Genomic DNA, 23,635 nt, shown 5'->3' on the forward strand with positions numbered 1-23,635 from the left:
ACGTACACTATATTTGTTTGAGTGTGTTTCGCGTCCTCCTGTTTACAATACAAATTCACAGACGTCAGAAGTAGTCCGTGTATCAAACACAATATTCTGATGAATCTGTTAGTCATGTTTGCTGTTATGACGCCACATGTACACACAGGAAGTACTTATAGAGTATCTGTTTCCCTGAGCTCGCTTTCGGCCAAACACTTGACTCGGGCCATGGTATATATATCTCGCATCAGTGCAGCCGTATACAGTAAACTGCGCCATGGAGACGGTATCCATTGCAATAGTCATCGGTCTTGTGTCGATGTGTGGTGTCAGTGACGTACATGCTGACACCAATTTGACAGCTTTCACTGGCCAACCGAGGCTACTAGAGGGAGAGATCAACGCATGGAACAAAACAGCTGTTTATCTTGAGACTAAAATGAATAATACATTTAGCACTTTGGATTCATCACTGAAAGAGAGACTGACTAACACGTTCATTCCTTCCTTGATGAAGGCTCTCGTGAAACAAGCGATTACTGGCATTCTGAAAGAAGGTTACATTGAGGATATTATTAGGGGACGTGATCTGGATGAAGTCAACAGCCTGAAAGCCAATGTACACAACACGAAGACACAACTTCAGGCAGTAAAACAACAGTTCAGACATGTTGAACGAGAAGGAGACACTTTCAAAGAGAGTGTTGTAAAACTATGTGGCGAGCTGACCGAAGACATCCATGGTTTACAGCTGCAGCTGAATGAGACGGTAGCTGGTCTTTGTGATGCAAAGATAGTGAACACTGCTATAAGACAAGCTGTGAATACAAGCTGTGTGAAGATGAACCAAGCTACTGAAAAACTCACCAATGATAACAAGTCATCCAGGGTGGGCTTGCGGGGAATGCAGCAAAAGTTCAGTGCTGACATTCAGAGTTTAAACAATCAATTAAATCAGACCATTAATGATCTGCATGATTCAAAGCAAAGAATCACTGGTCTTACAGAGGACATTATGGCACTTAATACAAGCTGTGTGATGAGAGAAGGGATTAAAGAGAATGATGTTAATGAAACGTTGCTGTCTACATCGCCCCCTATGTTTCCTGGTGCTTCAGGAGGTGAGACTTTTAGCAGATATTTCTTATGATTATGGAAACGGTTTTGTGGCTGAATTTACAACCGTCTCTCTTTACATGCCATGCGATAGATGTATGAAATATATTATTTCCTTTGAAAAAAAGGATAAATGTATGTCTTGAATTTCAAACAATCAATCTAATGCATGCAAAGGATATGCCTTCTTCTGCCTTTAGAAATGTGTCTTAACTTTCTATGCATAAATGTGGAGACCGTAAATTAAGCTCATTTAAAACATTGTATGTAGCATTTAAAATGACAACATACTTACATAGCATTTTGACATAGGGTTTACTTGGCATGTCGACTAGGGTTAACAGTGTATGTTGACATAACATACAGAGCATATCGAAATAGGGTTTACGGGACATGTCAACATAGGGTTTACCGGACATGTCAACATAGGGCTTACTGAGCATGTCGGCAAAGAGTTGATTGGGCATGTAAGCATAGGGTTTCCAGGACATGTCATGATGGTGTGTATTGGGTACATCAACGTGTGGCTTACAGATTTACATGTCTCGCTTGAAATAATTTTGTACCTTGGACATACACCGTCAAGCAGCAATAATTGGGTTAACGATTGTCTGTATGATGGAATTTAAAACATGTTGGGAGCTACGTGTATATATTAGTGTTGAGATGAAATGTCTCGCCATACCCAAATCAGTCCGCAAAGATGCCAACCCTAACTGAAGATATGCCAACCCTAATTGTTTTGTTGAATATTCAGTGGGGTAAAAAACGGGTAATTTCTTATGACAAAGGGTAATGTTGACAGAAATGTTGGCTTCCTATAATCTATTGAGGACTTGTGAAGATTGTGAAGATTTAGTTGTATTAGTGAAGATGGTTTGTTGTCATCTGTTATAACAATCTGGCAATACATTAATCATACACACTTCATAACCGGTCACAATGAATGAAGAAATGCTATTTAGATATAGAAATAACACATCTCAAGTCGTCGATAATTATATAGTGAGCGTGCCGGTGTCACGAAATATACGAAATATATTCGCCCCAAGAATAAAACCCTAACCCCCCCACCCCACCCCCCACCCCCCCACCCCCACCCCCCCCCCCCCCCCCCCCACCCCCCCGCCGAATTTATACCGGTATAGTTCCGCCCCTCCTCGAAATAAACTCTCCCCCACCCTACGAAATCCAATCTCCCCCCAGAATATTTCCTCCCCCGGTCGTTTTATAAATACTTGCCATGCAGTTGCCAATAGTTTTAATGTTAATTTGTTTACATTTAGTTACTCTTTTTATTGATTTTGAGGGTGTGGAAGGGGGGTTTGGGGGTTGGGGTGGGTGGGGTGTGGTCCAACCTTTCCTTTCGTTTTTCATAATAATATATTTTTAAGTTGTATATAACGTATATAACGTCAGATTACTTTATCTCAGTTCTATATGACGTACTATTTTACTTCCCTGTGTCGTTCTTATATTCTCTTCAGTGTGAGATTAAACTGTATCATTTTGACTATTTTGATATTTTGCAATATGTTGTGGTCATCAGTTATACAAATCAGTTTCGGTGTGTCTTTTTAACAAGATGTTCTTCATTAATATTCACCGCCAGCCCCATTGTAACACTTACATGTACACTTTGCTTTGACGATGCCGGTTGACGTTGTTCAATACAGGTGTTTTTTAATCTATTCTACATGCTAATCATTTCGGGAAGTTGAAACCCATTTACCTATATTTTGGGTTACTTTGCTTATAACGATTATACATATAAACGTACGCAGTCTTAGTAGATTTTAAAGTAAATTTAATCAGTGCTGAATTAGATAGTTATGATGTTGTATGTTTAACAGAAACCTGGTTGCACCATGATATTCTAGCCACTGGTATTACACTGATACCATTTTCAAATCGTAGCCTGTTGTCAAATGTTGGCTTGTGTTGGGTCCGACTTTGCCTGGACTGTCAAAATCCACTTTAAACACACAGATGTATCATTAAATGTGTTTACTTCTATAGACAAGCCGAACACTTCCGATAGAGACGATGTTGAGAATGTGGAGTGAAAGGGCTTCACTTTGAGCACTGCGCTTTCTTTAACTACCGCAATATGTGACAATCACGTGGTATATAGGTAGATATATTACTAGTCGTTAGATATAAAGAATGTTTATTACCTTTAGAAGTTCTAGCACAGTTATTAACACGTGTCATGTCAGCCCTATGACATTCGCGATTGTCCACTTCCAGAAAACATCCTGTGTTGGTTTAACATATAAAGGTTAATTTAGGGATGCCCAACACGTTAATTAAAGAAAGACGAGTAGTCAAAACACTGTCATTTCCTGCCCAGGACATCTCACCCCTACACGCTAAGGTCGGTGAGAAACATTCTCATCAAAGAAAACACACAGTCAAGACACTAACTTTTCTACGAGGACTCACGGAACATTTTCTACCCCGAACTATATATTTATATAGACTTGTCATGCAGTTCAACAATTGTAATTTTCTAAAACTGCTTTTGCTATGTGGTGTCTTTGTGGTTTTTTTGATGGAGAATATTAGCTTCTGAACAAGTTTTACTTGCGTGCACGTATAAATTTAAGTGAGTTAGTTCAGTGGATTTCTTGTTTTTGTAAGCAAAAGCAGTATTTAGGCAATTCACTGGAACCTAAACTTAAAACGGTACTAACTAGAGGTATTAAAATTAAAATGCCAATTAAGGGAATGTAAGTGGTACAAAAGTGTCCTATTTGTAGATTCTCAAGGGTTAGCTACCAACCTAACATAAATGAACTGTTTGGATATGCGCGGTTTTACCAACTGCTAGCCCCTAGCGGTTTGCAGTTGGTGAAACCGCGCCAAACCGCGCACATGGAAAATAAGTCGCCGAACTTTTAAGCATAGTTTTTGTATATAGCATTTCACCCGCCTTCCTAAACGTGCCCCAAACCGCGTGGCAAACCGCGCACATGGAAACTCAGCCTTAAGGGAGGCGGCTTTTACATAAGCCAGTAAAGTTTGTTTGTCAATCCCCATTCATATATTTATGTATAAAACTCTGTTGAAACAAAATACATTGAAAAGCCTGGTTTGTTGGCATTAAAATCTAAACAACGTAATCTGTAATTAAAATGTGTAAGGTGTTAAAAGCTTTGACATAAAAGAGCAAAATACATGGGGGAGAGTAAATACATAATTCAATATAATTTTCTTGAATGGAGCACATTTGAGAAAAAAGGATAATCCAAGCATATGCGATATTATCGTGTTGAAAGAATTTATATCAGTCATATATTTCTAACTTAGATCACCGGTATGTAACCCAGGTAAAGCATGCATATCGGGGAACACTGTAATGGTACAGTTTATCATGTCTTCGGCTTTAGCATTACACATTGGCTTTTCATATTCCTCAAGATTTTAATGTTTATTTGTTTATGTACTTTTTTATTTATTTTTTTTCTCTCCTTTATTTTTTCTGGGTTAAATATTTATCTAAATATACATTTAGTTACTTGTATGTGTGGGGGTGTTTAACAGAAACCTGGTTGCACCATGGTATTCTAGCCACTGATACCATTTTTTAAATCGTATAGCCTGTATTAAGGAATATATTTTAGATCTTGAATCAGAGTATAACGGACAGCCTGAACAGGTGGCGTGCATGGATATGTTGACAGTTTTTAAGTAGTTAGTGTTAAAACCGAATGTTTGCGAGGATTAATAAGATTTCTGAATTCAGTTACAACATTAATCGTTCATGTATTTGTTACATTAAGTCATTTCATTCAAATTTGTTTGTCATGATATATATCTAATAATTATTTTAGGAAGGAAGGTACAGTTACCAAATAAAATATACTGAAATATCAATTCATTTTGACCATATTTCATAATCGATTTTTAAAAGCAAGCCTCCTTACATTAAAGATATCTATTTAAAGAATATAGTACTTAAAGACATTGCAACAAACCGAATAATCAGGGGGGGAGACTTTATACTGAGGGGGGCGCGAAATATATCCGCCCGGGGGAGAATCTGTATCGGTATAAACTCTCCGGGGGGAGAATTTGTACGGGGTAGAGTTTATACCGGGACACCGGGACCAAAGGAAGGTCTCTCTACATGAGGGTACCTTTCTATTTAAATGTTTCTACTTAACGATAATTCACTGTATGTTTATTTCATCTGATATGTTTGCGCAAATAACTGACTCTGACAATTCCGAAAATTCAGATGGGGCTCTCAATACCCAGGCACATAGGGTAACGTCGGAATGAATACTCCCACCAATATTCATTACAATTTAGAAAAGAGCGCGTGACTCAGATAAGAACAAGAAAAGTTGCGTTCTACTTAAGCTTCTTTTACATGCATTCTCTATACTACAAACGCATTTTTGTGCAAGTAGAATGAATATTTAATAATCAATGACATATCAATTACATATATTTTAATTTTCATGCATCTGAAACGTTTTGGTGGAGACAGGAAACATCATTAACACTTCTAACACTGAAAGTAGACATGATACACCAACCCTGTGCTTCATTAACACCTCGTGGTTGAAGCCATTTGTTTACATCTTTTAACAAGACAACTTCTCTATCAGTCCCTTGTCATAGGTTTGGAGATAAACCGGCTTCACGACAAGTACCCTACAAAGAAATATCAGAGATTAAGTTGAACACATACCGGCATAAATTATTAGCGAAAGGAAATACGTGCCTCCGTCTGTTGTCTAGTTCTAAAAGCGATGTTAAGTTACTTAAATAATTCAAATATCCTCACTGAATCTAATCGCTGACAACTATACTTACATCTGGTGTCAATCATCTCGAGCATCTCACTCTTCTTCCACTCGATTTGCGAGCGCATCATGTCATGACACGTTCAACGCACAGTGATAGAGCAAAAAGAATATTGCAGGTTACCAAATAATTTACAGGAATGTGATTGACTTTGTGCATGTGAGGCGGAAAAGCTTGCAATACAGTCAAGGGGCACAATAAATGGATTGTATTAACACAGGGCGTATACAGACAGACAGACAGACAGACAAATTTATTCGGTACTTCAGGCCACCGGCCAATAATAAAATGTAAATATACTGTATATATATGTGCATGCTGAGTAGATTTAATAATGATTTACCGTTCCACACTGTGTTTCCTTTCGATGTTCATGACTTTGGAGAGGAATTTACCTAAGCATTTTATAATTTGTTCGTTTTCAGCTGACATAAGTCTTATAAAATTCTAAATAGAGGGAGAGTTAACGAGACGCTTGGGAAAAGAGTTTCTTCTTGCTCTAGAATACTGGTCATAAATCATAAGAACATGGAATTCATCTTCTACATGGTTATGTCCCTTTGAAAAACAGAAAGTGCAGACACGTTCATTATTTAGGGTGTTGTTGTGACGCCCCAGTTCAACAACAAGGCTGAAATTAGCTATTTGGCTATAAGTCTACGTTGGTAAGAAGACATATCACAAGTAATATATGATGCCACATTTAGTAATGACTTGAACTGTGAGTAGGAATTGCATTTCGTTGATGCTGTCAGGGAAAAGTGCCAATATTGAGTGAGGCAGTCGTAAAATCTTCGTTTAAAATCTGTCATAAAATGTTGAATATTACCAATGTCTTGGCTTAGCCAAACAAAACCAAATCCAATCTGAAATAAAATAATTCTAATATGTGATGCCCATGTAATTTTACCTTTATCATCAAGAGATTTTAGGATATAATAAGCTTGGATGGGTAGCCTGTGTTGTTCCATCTGAATAGGCCTGCACCAGTACTTGACTGCTCTTGACATGTAATTATACTGTAGGGGGATCCTACCAGTCTCCTAGAACCATGTTGCTGGTGGTGAACTTATTTACTTTTAAAAATGATTTGCAGAATCTGTTATGGACACTCTCAATAATGTTACAGTAGCTGGTTCCCCAGATCTCTGATCCATAACATAGGATTGGTGAAATCATAGCATCACAAATATTAAAAAGATTGTGGTGATTAATGTATCCAAATTGTTTTTGATAATTATATATTGATAGAAGTGCTTTCCTTGTCTTGGCTGCTAGACATGCTTGGGCCTTGGTCCAAGATAACTTTGGTGAGAAAATAATCCCTAAATATCTGTACATGTTGACAACATTTATCTGTTGACCATTTAAAAAACACTTTTCATAACTGCGAAGAGGACCTCCATTCCGAAATACTATTATTTTAGTCTTATTCAGATTGACTTTCATGCCAGTATCATCACATAATTTCTCCTGGGTCTTTTGAAGCTGTAAAGCAGTATCAGAGATGGTTGACACATCATCAGCAAATAACAGAGCAAATATATCAGGGATATGAGTAGATATAAACACACCTCTACCACCTTCTTCCTCCAACATTGAAACTAACAGATTAATAAATATGATGAAGATCTGAGGTCTTAAGATACACCCCTAACGAGTACCCATGGTACACTTGAAGTGTTGCAATAGTCCACAATCGGTTCTCACACATGCACATAGTGTAAAATACATCAGAATTATATAAACTTGAGAAACTCCCAGTTGAAGGAATATGTTAAAAAAACATTTTGTGGTTCACACTGTCAAAAATATTTTGAAAAGTCTATAAAAAGACAATTAAACCTTCCATTTCTATTTGATAAATATTTGTTGACTACATCTTGTAGGGTAAATATCTGGTCAATAGTGGAATACTTTTTTTCTGAATCCAGCTTGGATTTCAGAAATGATATTTGTTGTTATCACGCCAGTGTTGAAGTTTGTTGTTAACTACTGTTGTAAGAACTTTACACAGAGAATTTATCAAAGAAATGCCTCTAATTATTTGGGTCAGAGAAGCTGCCTGATTTGTGTAGGGGACAAATAATACTCTTGCCCCAGCTACTACGAAATATACCACTGTCATAAAGTTTATTGAATAGTTTTGTTAATAATGGTGCGATATACTTCTTAGTTGCTTTAAAAAATTCGTTAACTATGCTATCTGGGCCAGGAGATTTGCTTGTTTTGAGCAATTTCAAACTTGGATTAATTTCCTCTTGTGTAAAAGGGTCATTTAATTCACATAAATAGTCACTGTCATCTGCATCTATGTATTCCCATATTGGGTCACTGTAATCAAAGCTGCAGTCAGAATTACAGTTATTAAAATGGTCAAACCACTGGTCTACTTTTATGTTGGAAGGATTCTTATGATTTACTCTGCAGGAGTTTAGCACTTTCCAAAAAGATTTTGAATCATGTCTGGATGCACTGAGAATTTCCCTCTGTTTATGGCAATAATCTTCCTTTTTCAAATAAAATGTTTCTTTAAATTATATATAATGTAAAAGGAAATTTAAAGAAACATTTTATTTGAAAATGGAAGATTATTGCCATTAACAGAGGGAATATATATATATAATAATAATAATTAATATTTAATACTTCCAGCTGATCATCCCACCAAGGTGGCTGTGGTGATATGTCAGTTAACTTACTTCCGTTGTACACTTTTTAAACTCTTCTGCAGCACTATGGTAAAGTATGTTAAAGTATCTACACTGTTTTCTACTTTTTCTTCAATGTGTGTGTATATAGTTTCACAATATGTTAAAAAGAGATCTTGGTAATTCACCATAAATGATTTACTGTTAAATGGGTACCATGTATACTTGGTCCATCTTTCTTGCTGAGCTGAATCTTGATGGTTTTCATTACGAATATGACTATTATTAAAAACATTGGGGTTGCTGTTGGATTCATCAGAGTAATTAAGTGCAAAGTCAATAGTACAGTAAAGAGGGAAGTGATTAGATTCATCTCTCTCATGAACATCAAAGGAAAAATGTGGAAATAAATCTGTACTTGCCAGAAAATAGTCCACCACACTGGCACCATTGTGAGTGATACAAGTAAAGTTCCCATCCATATCCCGTTTAGTACATGAACGTCACGTGTGCAACATAACTCTGCTAGTTGGACACCATAACTGTTGTATCGAGTGTTATCCGTTGTTTTACGGGGAATATCGAACCCATCAGTTGGATAGTCATCACTGTTCTCATCAATGAAGTTTAGATCATCAGCTGGGATAAAATCCAGAAATGTACGCATCCTTGCATTGAAATCTCCAGCAAGTAGTAGGTAATGATTGTTATAGATATTTATGATTGTCTCAATATATCCCCCAAGAGGACTTGGATCAATGTAAAACTGAAACTTTTAATATCCTAAAAAACTTGTTTGAAAGTGCAACACAACACAGTCGATAAATGAATGACATATTCGACGAATAAGATTGTTCTTGATGAAATTATCTTTCACCAATACGGTTACACCACCACTGTAACGGCCACGCTGTAAATGTTTAGGTAGACACAAGTAAAATGATTAAAAATCGGACAACAGATCGCCAAAGCCATCTTCCTCCTTAACAAACGACTCTTAGAAACTAATAATGTCGTATCTACTGCAGAACTGTTTAATATCACCAAATGAAGAGCTCACGTGTTTGTACAATCCATCAATATTCCAACTGAGAATACTCCAACTTGTGCCTTGGCCTTCTCCTCATGTGGCCTTCTCCTCATTTCCATATTGTTGATCGCGGACCTCTGTCCGGAGTGCTCTCCCTTCCATTTCCGGGTCCAGATACCGACGTAAACCAAGGGGCGTGTATGTGCTGTTGGTTAGACTGCGTGCCTTCTATGATGTTTGTTGATATCCTGTTCCATTTGCCGTGCATACATTCATGTTCTTCACACTGTCGTATACAAACACTTTTCCATCAACCATGAGTTTGTCGTGTCGAATTTTTGGTTTTAATCAGGTTTTTAGAGCTTCAGAATATAATGGAGCTAAGGAGCGTCGGGCCTCGCGTACACGCTGTGCTAGGTCCTCTGTAACTCTCTACTGTGGGTTTTGTTGACCTTTGAATTTCCTTTTAGCCGCATATAGAATGTTGTTCCTCGTATTTGTAATGACGAAATTTGCAATAACAGGGGAGTTTTGCTTCTCATTGCGTATTCGATGAGCTCTTGTGATAAGTATATCGTCTGCTTCAGTGATATCCAATTTTTCCTTCACAAATTCTCGAACTTTGCGCTCCGAAGTTTCCAAGTTTCGTTCTTATCTTCCTGAAATCCATGGAACAGAAGGTTATTCCTCCTTGATCGAGATTCGAAGTCATCAAGTCGGTCTCTCATCGCACTCATTTGTTGATTGAGTACTTTATTATCATCGCGAAGCTGAGCGATTTCGTCTCGTTGTTCGCATACCTCAGCCGCCATTTTGTCGACTTTCATTTCCATTGTCGTTACACAAGCGTTCACTGTTTTAACATCAGTTTTTAACTCTAACAGAGCTTGCATGATATCATCGTTTGTATATTTTGTCTTTGAAATGCTGACAGCACCTGTATCTTACTGCGAGAGCGTTGATTGTCGGGGGTCCGACAGCTTCCACGTCACCGCATACAGTCAGTAGTGTAAACAACATCAAAACAAGCCTCAGAGTCATCAAAACAGACTTTCTTTTGAGCGAAATATCATGTATGGGCGTATGGACTTACTTGGTTGCGAAAAGGTGCCTATTTTCGCACGATATTGTTCTAGACATATACCCATCACGGGATCTCAGTAAACACAGCCGCTCGCCTCGCAGGATCGAGTCAACGTGATGTTGCAAGACAATTTAACGTCCACAGAAACGCCATTTGGTGTTTATGGCAACGTTGGCAACAGACGAATGCAGTTAGAGACCATCCTCAGAGTAGCAGGCCACGCGTAACCAATAATGGACAAGGCAACTGGATTTGAACAACACACCGACGAAATCGATTCCAGCCGGCCACAATGACTGCAAGAAGCATCCCTGGCCTTCGACGAATATCTTCACAAACCTTATGTCACCGCCTCAGATGTGCAGGGATTGTCGCCAGAAGATCCGCCAGACGTCCCATTTTGACAGGAAACCGATGGACGGATTCGAGTGTACAGACGTCGAGGTGAACGTTGCGTCAATCATTGTGTCATGGAAGAAGATCAGTTCGGGGGAGGCAACTTTATGGTATTGGGTGGGATTCCAGCAAGACAGAGGACCCGTTTGATTGTGGTAGACGGAAATCTCGATGGACAGCGCTACCGCGACGAGATCATCGCCCCTGTTGTTCTACAGTTTTCGCGTCGTCATGGCCCAGGCATTACCTTCCATCATGACAACTCGTATTGCTCATGATTCTCTTTAACAGAACAACGTGTATATCATCCCCTGGCTGGCTCGCTCCCCTTATCTCTCACGAATCGAGCACACGCGGGATGAGATGGATCGGCGCCTTCGACCACGTGTTCCTGAGACACTCCAGGAACTTCGGAACATGCTCCAGCAGATATGGACAGATGTCCCACAGGACTTTGTGCGACGCCTGGTCCATGAGACGAAGATGTGTTGCTTGCATCGCAACCAGAGGTGGACGGACACCTGCACGCTACTGATTTGTAAATTGACATTTCGACATGTTCATGTTTTTTTTAATGAAATCACGCATTTTCTGAAGTCAGAATGGCAAAATTAAACCATTTGAACACTTACAGGAGTCTTTTATCCGTTGAAAAACAAATTTGTTTCAGATTTGGTAAAAAAACATAACTTTGCATTAAATCTTATTCAATGTCACAGGAACTTTTGTTGTTCAGTATATTTGCAGTCACGGGACTAGTTTCATCACTTGGTCTTACCTCGATCAGGTGGAAAAACACAACGTAAAAGCATGATCTATATAGTAAACATTGACAGGTGGTTTCTTGAAATAGCAGTTGTCCCGTGGAGACTTATGATATAGACACAATGGTTTTGTTTTCGGACTAAATACGCTAGGCCAAGTTGCATTGAATGTTGTCTGCTATTTTCATTCGGCACGGATTTGGTTTACCATTAATATAGACATTTTGTTAAACGGGAAAATTTATCACCAAATACATGCATTCAGAAGAGTACGAATTATTCCACACTGGAATACAGATATAGGGTTAGATGTCAGTAGTTTGGTCCCCAAACCGGAACACAAGTTGTCGAATGAAAAACGTTCTTTATTAGGGAACATGAGTGTAGAAAATTAGTTTGAAGCATAAATGAAAACCCGACGTCAGTGTGATAAAGGTGCCCGTCATATCTGTGAAAGGTATCTTTGTATGAGACGCGGAGTGAGTGAGTGAGTAAGTGAGTGAGTGAGTGAGTGAGTGAGTGAGTGAGTGAGTGAGTGAGTGAGTGAGTGAGTATGCTTTTAGCAATATTTCAGCAATATCACGGCGGGGCACACGAAGTAGCACAAATCTGTGACGAGCCATAGACGGAAATTGAACAGCAAATATCCTTCCACCGCACTTGTGCTTAACCCCAACACTGTACACCGACAGACGCTTCACATGCAGACTCATTATTTTCAACATCGATGTCTTCCGAATCATCGCCTCCATCATCATACGCATCATCGGCATCCACGACTACTTCAACCAACAACCCCATAACCCTAGTTCACATGGTCATTCCAATGATTTAAATAAATGTTGATTCAGAATAAGGATAAGGATTTTGAGAGCAAACTTGCCACCGTTCTGAGTCCCGTTTCTAAACAATTATTTGCCTGATAAGTCAGACAAAAATGTTTGCAATACAGCACTGTCGATAGGTTTCTAACGCTCTACAGAAATATAGATTCTGATCATGGATACAGGAGTTATAGCTATTATATTACAGACTCCGACGGTTGCAGCGCAGTATAACTACACAAGATGAAACATTACCACCTTTCTGAGTTCAATTTTAAAATAACTCGTCTTCCTGATTGAATTGTCAGAACCGCATTATCAAGGGTTTTCTAACGCTCTGTAGACAAAGATAAATATTCTGTTAACTGGTTTATAGCAGGTATAGATACCGTCCCGTACACCTGTATGGCTGGCTAACCAACTAAGAGACAAAGCAGAATAATAGTGACTCTTTAGTTGAGTCCAGTTGAGTAGCATTTAGTCCCGTAAATATAGTTATCTCATTTATACAAAAGGTTAGACAGACAGGCAGACAGACAGACTGACAAGAAAAAGCCTTTGTCATTTCATTCCCGTCTCCGACGACTTTTCAAATTAATGAGTAGGCACGGTTGACCAATTCGTATTAGGCGGCGCAGTTCCCCGTGCAGAGATCGCCGAATCCCAGCACCATACCATACTTCATATTTTCCTCCCACATCAAGCTGACAAACCTTGGTATTACCGAAATACTCTTAAAAGCAGCGCGAGTTATAAGTCATACAGGATAACGTTTTTGACGAGCCTTTATCGATATACTCGTATTATAAAGATAATATTTCCCAATAATGTTTGGATGATGTTTATATGCATAGTACATCAAACTTCAGATAACCAACGACTCTTTAACCCACTGATTTAGTTCCTACTTAACGGACTTGAGTATGCACATGTGCTATTGTTGTGATTCGGTTAAATACCTGAGCGCATGCATTTACAGTCATGCTCAGTAAAGATTGTGAAAATAAGCAATACGAAATGTAACAGCGACAAGGCGACACTTCATCACTAAGACAGCAGCCGAAATGTTTTACACATTCAAAATTCAAAATGGTGGCTACCGTCGCGATAGCTTCTGTGCTGTGTTTGCTTGTGATAAGGTTAGTAATAGTAGAGTCATATCCCTGGAATCCGTGACCACTTTGTTCCTACCTTTTTTTTATGATGGACTTGTTTAACTGACATGTTTAACTTAAAATTTAGCCCCCATGACCCTCTGGAAAATGACAGCTTACTCTGCCAGAACGCAAAATTCAAAATGGCCGTCGACACCATTGTAAATAGCATGAAATAGTATATCTATTTTGAACATGCTAAATCCACTGGATTTGTTATTTTTTACATTAGAAGCGATTCTGACCTTGAATTCCAAGATGGCCGCCGGCTGCCATCTTGAAAAACAGAACATATCATATCTCGAATACTAGATGGGCTACAAGAACAAATGAGGTGTCTTATCTAACTAATTTAACATGATAAAACTATTGGAATGGTTAATTTTATCCTGAGGATAATATTTTTCTCAATTTTCAAAATGGTCACCAACAATGTAGGATATAAGGTATACACAACTACAAAAGAAACGCACATGCCGTATAGTTTTATAAGGTTATATCTTGGAAACTATATGAGCTTGAAAGATATTTTTGTAGGTGATAAAAGCTGAAATGTTGAATTTAACAAAACTATTAGTAACGACCAAAATTGATCATGCTAAAGTATTAAACATTAATTGTGCGGGTTTTTTTTAGTAATGTGTTTCTTTAGCAGTTGGGTGTAGTATTGTCATACCTTTAGAGATGATTAACCGATTGTAAAGATCTTGGTATGAATTTAAATGTACATAGTTGTATATGCCCCATCTATCTGTCATCTTCATCCAATACCAGTGTAATGTGATATTGGTCAATATCTAAGGATTGAGGGGAAATTATCTGTTTGACCTCAATAATTTGTTTGAAGCACAACATCAACGACGTAAAACTGATTGTGAATGTTAAAGCAAATAACTTAATGCTAAGGTAGTTATAGTAAATTCTACAAAGGATATATTATTTTTAGATGCCAAGGAAAACATTTTGCTATATTTGATTCGGATTCAGGTGCCTATTAGTCACTCCATTGTAGTAATAGATCTAAATAAAGCTTCTGTAGTGCTAATAGTGACCATAAGGATATCACTGATGAAAGCGCTCAGCATCTTCAGCAGGTGAACCTCTGAGAAGCACAGAGTATATTCGTCAATCATGTTCATCAAGTAATTTTCAAAGATCATGAATTCGTTACCGTACAAAGTCTCCTGAATGATTACAAAGGCATCATCTCAAATTTGGGCATAATTCAATAGTTATCTCAAGCTACTTCAAGATCTTCTGATCAAAGAATTTTGTGAAAGCATCAGGTTTCATCAACGCAATCAGAAGAATCAGAGTGAACTGGTCTATGATCACACCACAGCAGGAGTAACATATGTTGAGGCTGCAATATATTCACTTGGTGTCAGCAATGATCAGCTAGCTATGAATGTAGCAGCACGACTCAAGGAGCAAGTCATGAGCATTAACACTGACCCCTGGCCTCCATACATCCATGAATTGGAGAGAGAAGAAGCATCCAAAGATGGCTGTCATTGATGATTGTCCAACTGTTCAATTGCTTCTGTCATCACAAGTTACATCACCAGAAAACACGCTGCATTTGAGACGAAAATGTCAGTCATGCTACATGGACTGACAAAACGTAGGGAGATGGTTTGGGCATCAGCTACAATGATGTTTTTATGCTGCAGCATTTCTGGGTAGCGACTGACCTAAAGCATTCATTGAGTTGTCCTTTCGAGCTTTCTGAAGGCAAACCTGCTGTGGCTATAGTAGACAATGATGACTTCAAGAGTGACACGCTCACTGGTGCTGGTCAACCGCACTAACGTGTTGTTTGTTCAACCAGAATTTTTGATTCGGAACCGTTGGAGAGTCATGAAACACGTCCAGTTCCCAGTGCAAAACTGGCCTCATCTCTCTGCCTCTCTCAAGGATCTTGGAAGTGCAATGCAGAAGATTGATCCATACAAGACAGTTAAGCGTGGAGAGCCACCAGTCAGGACAGAGACAGAGAACAACGGTATTTTGGACACATCTACTCTGAGGACACGTGGTGTTATTCATGCAATGGCCAGAGCCCAAGATGACCTCTCAAGACCAAAGCCAGAAGAACAGCAAGTGCCTGGTTAAAAAGGGTTTCATGCTAAAATGTCACAACCATGTCAAGAGCCGCGCAATATACCACATGACATATTCTGACCCTCCTAGTAAGACCATCCTCTATGATGTGATGTGCAAACTTGCTAAGTCAATTAATGAAAAAAGATGCCTTTCGCAATCATTGTAGGTGATTATCCGGTCTACTTGCTCTTACTGGACTTGAAAAGTGAGAAGGCGGTTCAGTTCAGCAAAGTTTTGCCATGCATTGCACCCTTCCACATCCAAATGTCATTCATCTACGCAATTTACAAGAGGTTTAAGGGTTCAGGTATTTCTGAAGTGTTATTGGCAGAAGGTGTATTTGCAGAAGGGTCTGTAGATCAAGCACTCCGAGGAAAACATTTCAAGCATGTTGTATGATGTCTGTACCTCTTCAATGAAGCAATGGTCCATATGTTGCTAAAAAAACACCTGATATGTATAAAAAAGAAACACCAACTGATCTCTGCTTGATGCTTGTGTGACGAGGAAAAGGCAGAATGCATTATACCAATTCATGTGCTTACTGGTCGTGACCATAACTCTGGTTTCTATGGGATTGGCAAGAAGAGTATTGTACATCGCACCCAGCATCCTGAAGAAGCACAGAGCCTGCTAACAAGTTGTGGTAGAGAACTTCCAGTCACACAAGAAGTCATAGAGAACTTGGAACCATTTGTAATTCGTTATGTCTGTTTTGATTCCAAAAGTGCAAGTTTGGGAGAAGTCAGGGCATCCAAGTGAAAACACTATCAGACTTGCACCTGATTCGGACAGTCTCCGCCATCACTTGGAACAGGTAAACTACTTGGCATATTTGCACCCCTCTCCAATAGGTCATGGTTGGCATTGTGATCCTGGCCTTTACCTGCCTGATCGTTACACACAGCCTGCTTTACCTTCAACAATTACCGTACCTGCAATCTCACCAGCATACGATAATGAGAGTGATCTATCTAGTGATTCTGATGATAGCAGTGATGAAAGATCATGCAATGACTCATGTAGTGAATAAGTGTAAGGAGTTTCCAAAGCATCTTTTTACTTGCGTTCTGTAGTTCTTAGTACAGTATTACGTCCTCATATAATTATAAGTATTTCAAACACCCAAATAAATTCATATATGGTGACAATTTTTATCCTAAGGATAACATTAATCATTCCAATAGTTTTATCATGTTAAAATTAGTTAGATAAGACACCTCCTTTGTTCTTGTAGCCCATCTAGTATTCGAGATATGATATGTTCTGTTTTTCAACATGGCAGCCGGCGGCCATCTTGGAATTCAAGGTCAGAATTGCTTCTAATGTAAAAAATAACGATTCCAATGGATTTAGCATGTTCAAATTAGTGGAATTAGACACCTTATATGTGTCTGTGGCTGATATTCTTCCAGAGATATACTATTTCATGCTATTTAAAATGGCGTCGACGGCCATTTTGAATATTGCGTTCTGGCAGAGTTAACCGTCATTTTCCAGAGGGTCATGGGGGCTAAATTTTAAGTAAAGCATGTCAGTTAAACAAGTCCATCATAAAAAAAGGTAGGAACAGAGTGGTCACGGATTCCAGGGATATGACTCTACTATAATTGGTCAGTTATTATCGGTAAATGTCCGATCAAAACACAAATGTGAGTTCATGGTCTGATGGTTTTTCATGAACCAAAATGATGCCTCAGGGCAAAGGCGAGGTACATCGGGCTCGACCAGTTTATAACATGTTCCCATGTTAGAAGTGCAGGCTTGCAGTAAATAGATCTTACAATCAATAAACCCGTGAAGATCAGGGTAGAATAGGTCTTCAGCAACCCATACTTGCTGTAATAGGCGACTATGCTTGTAGTAAGAGGCGACTAACCAGAACGGGTGGTTAGGCTCGATGACTTTGTTGATGCAGGTCATCGTATCCCAATGACGTGGATCGATGCCCAATCGATGCTCATTATGTCAGTCACTGGATTGTCTGGTCCAGACTTGATTATTTACAGACCGCCGTCATATATATACAACTGGAATATTGCTGAGTGCGGCGTTAATCAACAAACAAAACAAACAAACTTACCGTCAATAGATGGAGTCGTCACAGTCAATAGATCAGTCGAACCTCGGTCACTCCACTTGCCAATTGTGTTATTGATGGTATGAGTGCGCGCCAGCACATGTATGTCTAGGAACGGTCGTCGGATCTTTTCCTTCCCTAGCGTCGCGTGTAAGATTATTACACTTATATGTCGACGTGCATGCATGTGTGTGTGGCTGCTCGTACTGTTACGGACTGATGCCGATTTATAGTGCTGGCACACTGAGATACCATGCCGCAGTTTAACATGAATACCCCACTTAGACACAGTATCCAGGCGGATGCTCTAGCACTAGACCATGGAGTCGGTCTTTGGCGACAGGCATGGCGGAATACAATGTGCATGTTTACTAGTATGGTAATGGCGCTGTTTGAGAATGTTACCTTTTAATATCTCACACGTCTATCTTGAAAAAGAATTAGGTAAAGAAAATTGCATATCAGCATTCTCAAAGACGTTGAAAGAAGGTACTTGTTGTTACCTTGCCTGCTGTTAATTTATCTTAAAACGTCATTTAATGAGTTTAAGTTAAGAAATAATGTTTGCTCTACCTCCATATGTAGTTTAATAAAGTATAGTGTTGCCCTTAACTATTATAGTTAAATCATGAGGACGCTTGCGTTGCTTTGACGTTATAATAGTTCAAGACAAAACTATATTTTACTACACTACACATGCGGCTAGAGCAAACTTTATCAATTTTCTAAGATGCAGAATTTAAAAATGATAATTTTTTTGTCTTTGGGATTAATGTCAAATTTGTATTGACATGTGGTAAATTGAAAATCCTCCAACAGGCTAACTGACGGGCTGGTCCACTTGAATGCCTGTATACCACTTAAGCTCAGAGACATATTAACGTTTAAAAAATATAATACGACACGACTAAAATTATTAGTATATTATAAAAGGACCTATTTTCTTATCCGTTCAGAGTGTGGATATTTTTTAAAAAAACATGCACCGAAACGAAGGATTTTGAATTTTTTATAATTTTTGTTTTAATTTGCTTCAATTTTATCACGTGACTCTGAACATTCAACAAATGCATTTTGGGGCCGAGCTAACATGTAAATATAGCCAAACTTCCGTGTCCCTGGTTATTGTGATTTGAGGTGTTTTCTGTCGTACCAGTTGCAGCAACTTAAGCTATGAAATAGTGTGTTTACCGAGGGGGTTGTCCTATATGTTACCGTACCCGACGGGGATCGACGGCCTGGGGCTTGATATGGCGTCGACGTGAGACGAAGAGCAACAGCGGCTATATCACGGTGGTCTGTTAATAATCGAGTCTGGACGAGACAATCCAGTGATTGTTGTCGTGAGCATCGATGCATGCTGAAGACATACTTAATTCGTAGGGCACAAAAGCCCACATCATCAATTTTGTGACTGTTGTCGCACGGTTAGTTTGGTTGGTTTATAGAGGTTATCACGCGAGTGTGTTTGGGGATGGTAAATATCCTGCATTAGGAATAAACATTGTATTTAGCGAGCCTTGGCGAGCTAAATACATAGTGTTTATTCCTAATACAGGATATTTACCATCCCCAAACACACAAGCGTGATAACCTCTTTATCATATAATGTCATTCTTTAATTCTGTGCTTCAAAATCGCTTTCCCTCACTCACAAACATTACCGAAACATTGCGAGTTTTCCTGGAATGCGCGCATTAATATTTATTACGTCACAGGGTAAGTGATGTGTCAGTCGGACAGTGACAGTAGCCAATATAGTTCCAACTGAAATATGTTTCTTATACAGTGGCCAAGCAACATATACGCAAAACAACAATTGTTTTTAATTGTATGTCGCGGCAATCCATCGGTCTGTCCGCTAGAGTAACTGCCCTTTGTCAAAGGGAAACTACTCTAACCCTAGTCTATGAGACGTCACGGCCACGGTCAGATGTTGACAGTCGGTCTGTCCTGTCATAACGATAAGAAGTGTTGTCAGATGTACACACAGCGACAAAACGAAACAAGGTAACAATTCAAACATATTTCCGCCAAATCCAACTAATTTGTGGAGGAGGTTTCAAGCCGCAGAGGTCTACAAGCACAGATATGGCTACTGATCCCGCTTGGCTAGGTCTCGTGCCCTCGCCAAATTGTTTCGAAATGTATATCTCCAAAGTTGCCAAAACTTATAAAATGCCTTAGCTACGTCACAGTTAGACACAGATTTTCAGTATATTAGACTGTTCTTTTGATAATGATAGCAATTATCCCTGTAGTTTATCCAGATTCCCGATGGTTAATTCTGACTCGATCGCCGAATGACGAGTGCGACGCCGTGTTTGTTTATAAACAGTGAAAGTAGTCCCTACTTGACCTTTGATATTTGCATCTTTATCCGCATATGACCCCAACGGATATCGTTTTTATCCGTTGGCTTTATCCTGCCGAGAAACCTACCCATTATATGATAAATTGTTTTACGCTGCACTCAGCAATATTCCAGTTATATGACGGTGGTCTGTAAATAATCGAGTCTGAACCAGACAATCCACTGATCAATATCATGAACATCGATCCACGCAATTGGGATCGATGACATGCTTCAACAAATTAAACGAGCCTAACCACCTGATCCCGTTTGTTGCTTCTTACGACAAGCATAGTTACCTTTTACGGCAAGCATGGGTTGCTCAAGTTCTATTCTACCCTGGATCTTCACGCGGACAGGATAAAGTATAGTCGGTGCCTTTGATATTTTTACGAAGCATCTTAGAATAAAAATAAAGACGTATTTTACGCTCCATGATGAGGTAGATTTCTTCAACCAATGAAGTAGGCTTAATTATTTTTTAACTAAACATGCAATCTGAATCGAAATAAGGTGAGACTGTAATAAGACTTCTCCACACTGTATGATCTTAGAGTGGTCGGCACAAGCAGCCGAGCGCCAAACTATGCCATGCTCCTAACCAGACCATCACAGTGACGTCATGGTCGTGACGTCATGTCACTCGTGTTAGGACGTAAACGATTGGTAAGTTTTCAGTTTGTACTTCAGAATTTTGTTGGGAAATTAAATGAAACTAACATTGTAAATATAGTAAGATTGATGTACAACAGAATACATTTTGAAGGAAGCAGGTGCTTGCTTCACACGATATTTACACCAAAACGTTTGTCTAACCTGTCACCAGGGATAACAAACGTCTGGATGTAAACATTTAAAACCTCGTTTCAACAGAAAAGCTTGTTCTATTTTAATCAGTATATTGCAAAATTGTAAGTTTCATCTCTGAACGAATAACAATTATTTACAACTGAGACTGAAGACTATAAGTGATTATTCTAAATCTGTTCAGTCAAGTGTCGGATGTGTTTTTTCAGTCATATTTTTAAAACGTTGTTCTGCATCATAGAATGGCCAAATATGTCAGCCATATTATTTTTACACCCAAGGCCTGCACCTTTGTTCTTCTATTCCGGAACATATTATGAGGAACAAATGTATTTCTGCAGGGCACCAACATTGTTTTTTGAAGAAGGGCAAGGTAGAATATATTCGAGAGGCCTACCTTTAGAATACAGTACCACAAACATTTTAAACACGTGACAATTAAGAATTGACCTTCACTTTGTGTGAGTTCATTGGAGAATCAATCTTCATAGAGTGAGGGCCAAACTGTATGAACGTCGGAGCTATTACCCTTTGACGTAAAATTAGTATTTTGTTGCCACTCACACCGGCGAAACAATGCCCTGTGACGTCAGGGGTCATCGGGTGTGTATAAGCTCCTCCCAGTGATCTATCATCTCTACACGAAATGGCATTGAATACGCCAAGCGGTGTGGAGAGTTTTGAATATTTCTTTACTAAATATAGCCTGCGGCGGCGCATTTTATAGCAAACGCTAGTTTACGAAAGCACTTTCATTTTTTATATATTTTTTTATTTCGCCTTTCTCGTAATTCAAGTGGCTAAAATGGTTATAAATGGGAACTAATATACCTATATATTTTTTCTGTTGATTTATTTCATTATAATGCACAAGAACACATCCAAATATCTCTAGTGTAGGTCCCTTTGAACTCTATCCTTAGTCCGTCGATCCCCTTTCGATCATTAGGGTTAGGTACCCATTTTGGTGTTGTAACTGCTTTCGGGCGTCCAGTGCGACCCTACTACAGTTGCTAAATGTATTGCCGTTCCTGGTCAAGGAGTGATTGATCTAACGATGCTTACTCCAAGTTGTCTCTATCAGCATTCATACTCGCATACGCAACACCAGCTTTATACTCACATAGTTTTACGTACTCTCAGCCCATCTAAAAATACAGGGCAGGATCAGACTGGCCAGACTTGTCTCTAACTTGGGAAAACTTAGAATGATTCTAAACATTTACTACAGATTCCTTGATTACGTGAACCAGCTGTCGTCCTTCACCTTGATCGTTGATTGTTGGAAGTGTGTGATGTCGTTGAGGTGTGAACAATGTAGATGTATGACGAAGATGTCTGGATGTGTACAGAGTTTACTTTGTGTTACAGCGACTCCATCACCAGCAGACTTCGAGAACCTCCATGACGCCAGCGGGGACGTGGACCTGGAGGAGATGAAGCGGGTACTGTCATCACCAGCAGACTGCCGCCGTCTCTTTGATGCCAGCAAGTGGGGAGAGCTGGAGATGGTAGAGCGGCTCCTGTCTCGAGGCGTCGACGCCAACTGTTGGTTGAGAAAGAGGAGCAGGACACCTGTAATGACGGCAGCACTGAGGGGACACAGAGACGTGGTTGAGCTCCTTGTGAGTAAAGGTGCAGATGTGTCACTGGTGGACAAGAACGGTGAAAATACCTTTCACTTGGCCTGTAGGGAAGATAAAAGCGAGACGGTGAAGTTTTTGCTGTCTCTGAACGTGGTTGACATCGACGCCAGCAACAAGCAGGGCCGGACAGCAGGGTACCTGGCGACATCCATCACCACTCAGTGTTTGTGCGGACGGTGGAGGTGACGTGACAGTGACGTGGTGTGCCGTTCACGTCGTTGTGTGTTAATATGTCTTCATTTACGTGAAACTGTTTGGTTTGTTGGAGATAAATAAAACTTGTAAAAAGTTTGTCAGACATGTTGTCATTTGTTGTGTTTGGAACTTTGCATGAACAGGTAAGAAAATTGTTAACTGAGTGTAAATAGAGATGATGTGTGATTGGTATGTAAGCACCGCACCTCGTGATATGTTCATGCATGTCGTCATATATTGCTGTGTTAGTTTTACGCCATAAGTAATTAATCGAGAAAAACACACTTACAAAATCTCACTGCACTCGGTGACCTGAGACCGAGCCGAAGTTCGCCAAGCTGACGTGGCGCCAAATGTACATTGACAGTGACGTCACACACGTCATTCCGGCTTAGGTCTAAACACTAAAGCTGCCTGCTGTTTTCTCTGCTAAATACGATATCAGTAATTCACAGGGCGACACAATGCTGTCTTCACGACATATGCTAGTACAGCACAGGCCTCACAGGCCATATTTCTGATTGGTGAGATATTTATTTTCTCTCTCCAATTTCACCATTTCAATCAAGCTACTTCCTAGCGCGTGACACCTTCTTTACACTATCGTCTTACAACTGACCAGATTTCCC

The 23,635-nt window shown here is 39.3% G+C and overlaps 1 protein-coding gene across 1 annotated transcript; it reads left to right on the forward strand.

Annotated features, from left to right (window-relative positions):
- The first annotated feature begins 256 nt into the window (after nucleotides 1-256).
- Nucleotides 257-23,102, forward strand: LOC125383551. Its single transcript, XM_048401907.1, has 2 exons — nucleotides 257-1,103; nucleotides 22,537-23,102. Exons 1-2 carry the CDS (start codon nucleotides 260-262, stop codon nucleotides 22,995-22,997), a joined length of 1,305 nt encoding a protein of 434 aa, XP_048257864.1. The 5' UTR covers nucleotides 257-259; the 3' UTR covers nucleotides 22,998-23,102.
- Nucleotides 23,103-23,635: the final 533 nt, after the last annotated feature.

The sequence above is a fragment of the Haliotis rufescens genome, unplaced genomic scaffold (assembly GCF_023055435.1).
Source record: "Haliotis rufescens isolate VD_foot unplaced genomic scaffold, xgHalRufe1.0.p SCAF_24, whole genome shotgun sequence".
Lineage (NCBI taxonomy): Eukaryota > Metazoa > Mollusca > Gastropoda > Lepetellida > Haliotidae > Haliotis > Haliotis rufescens.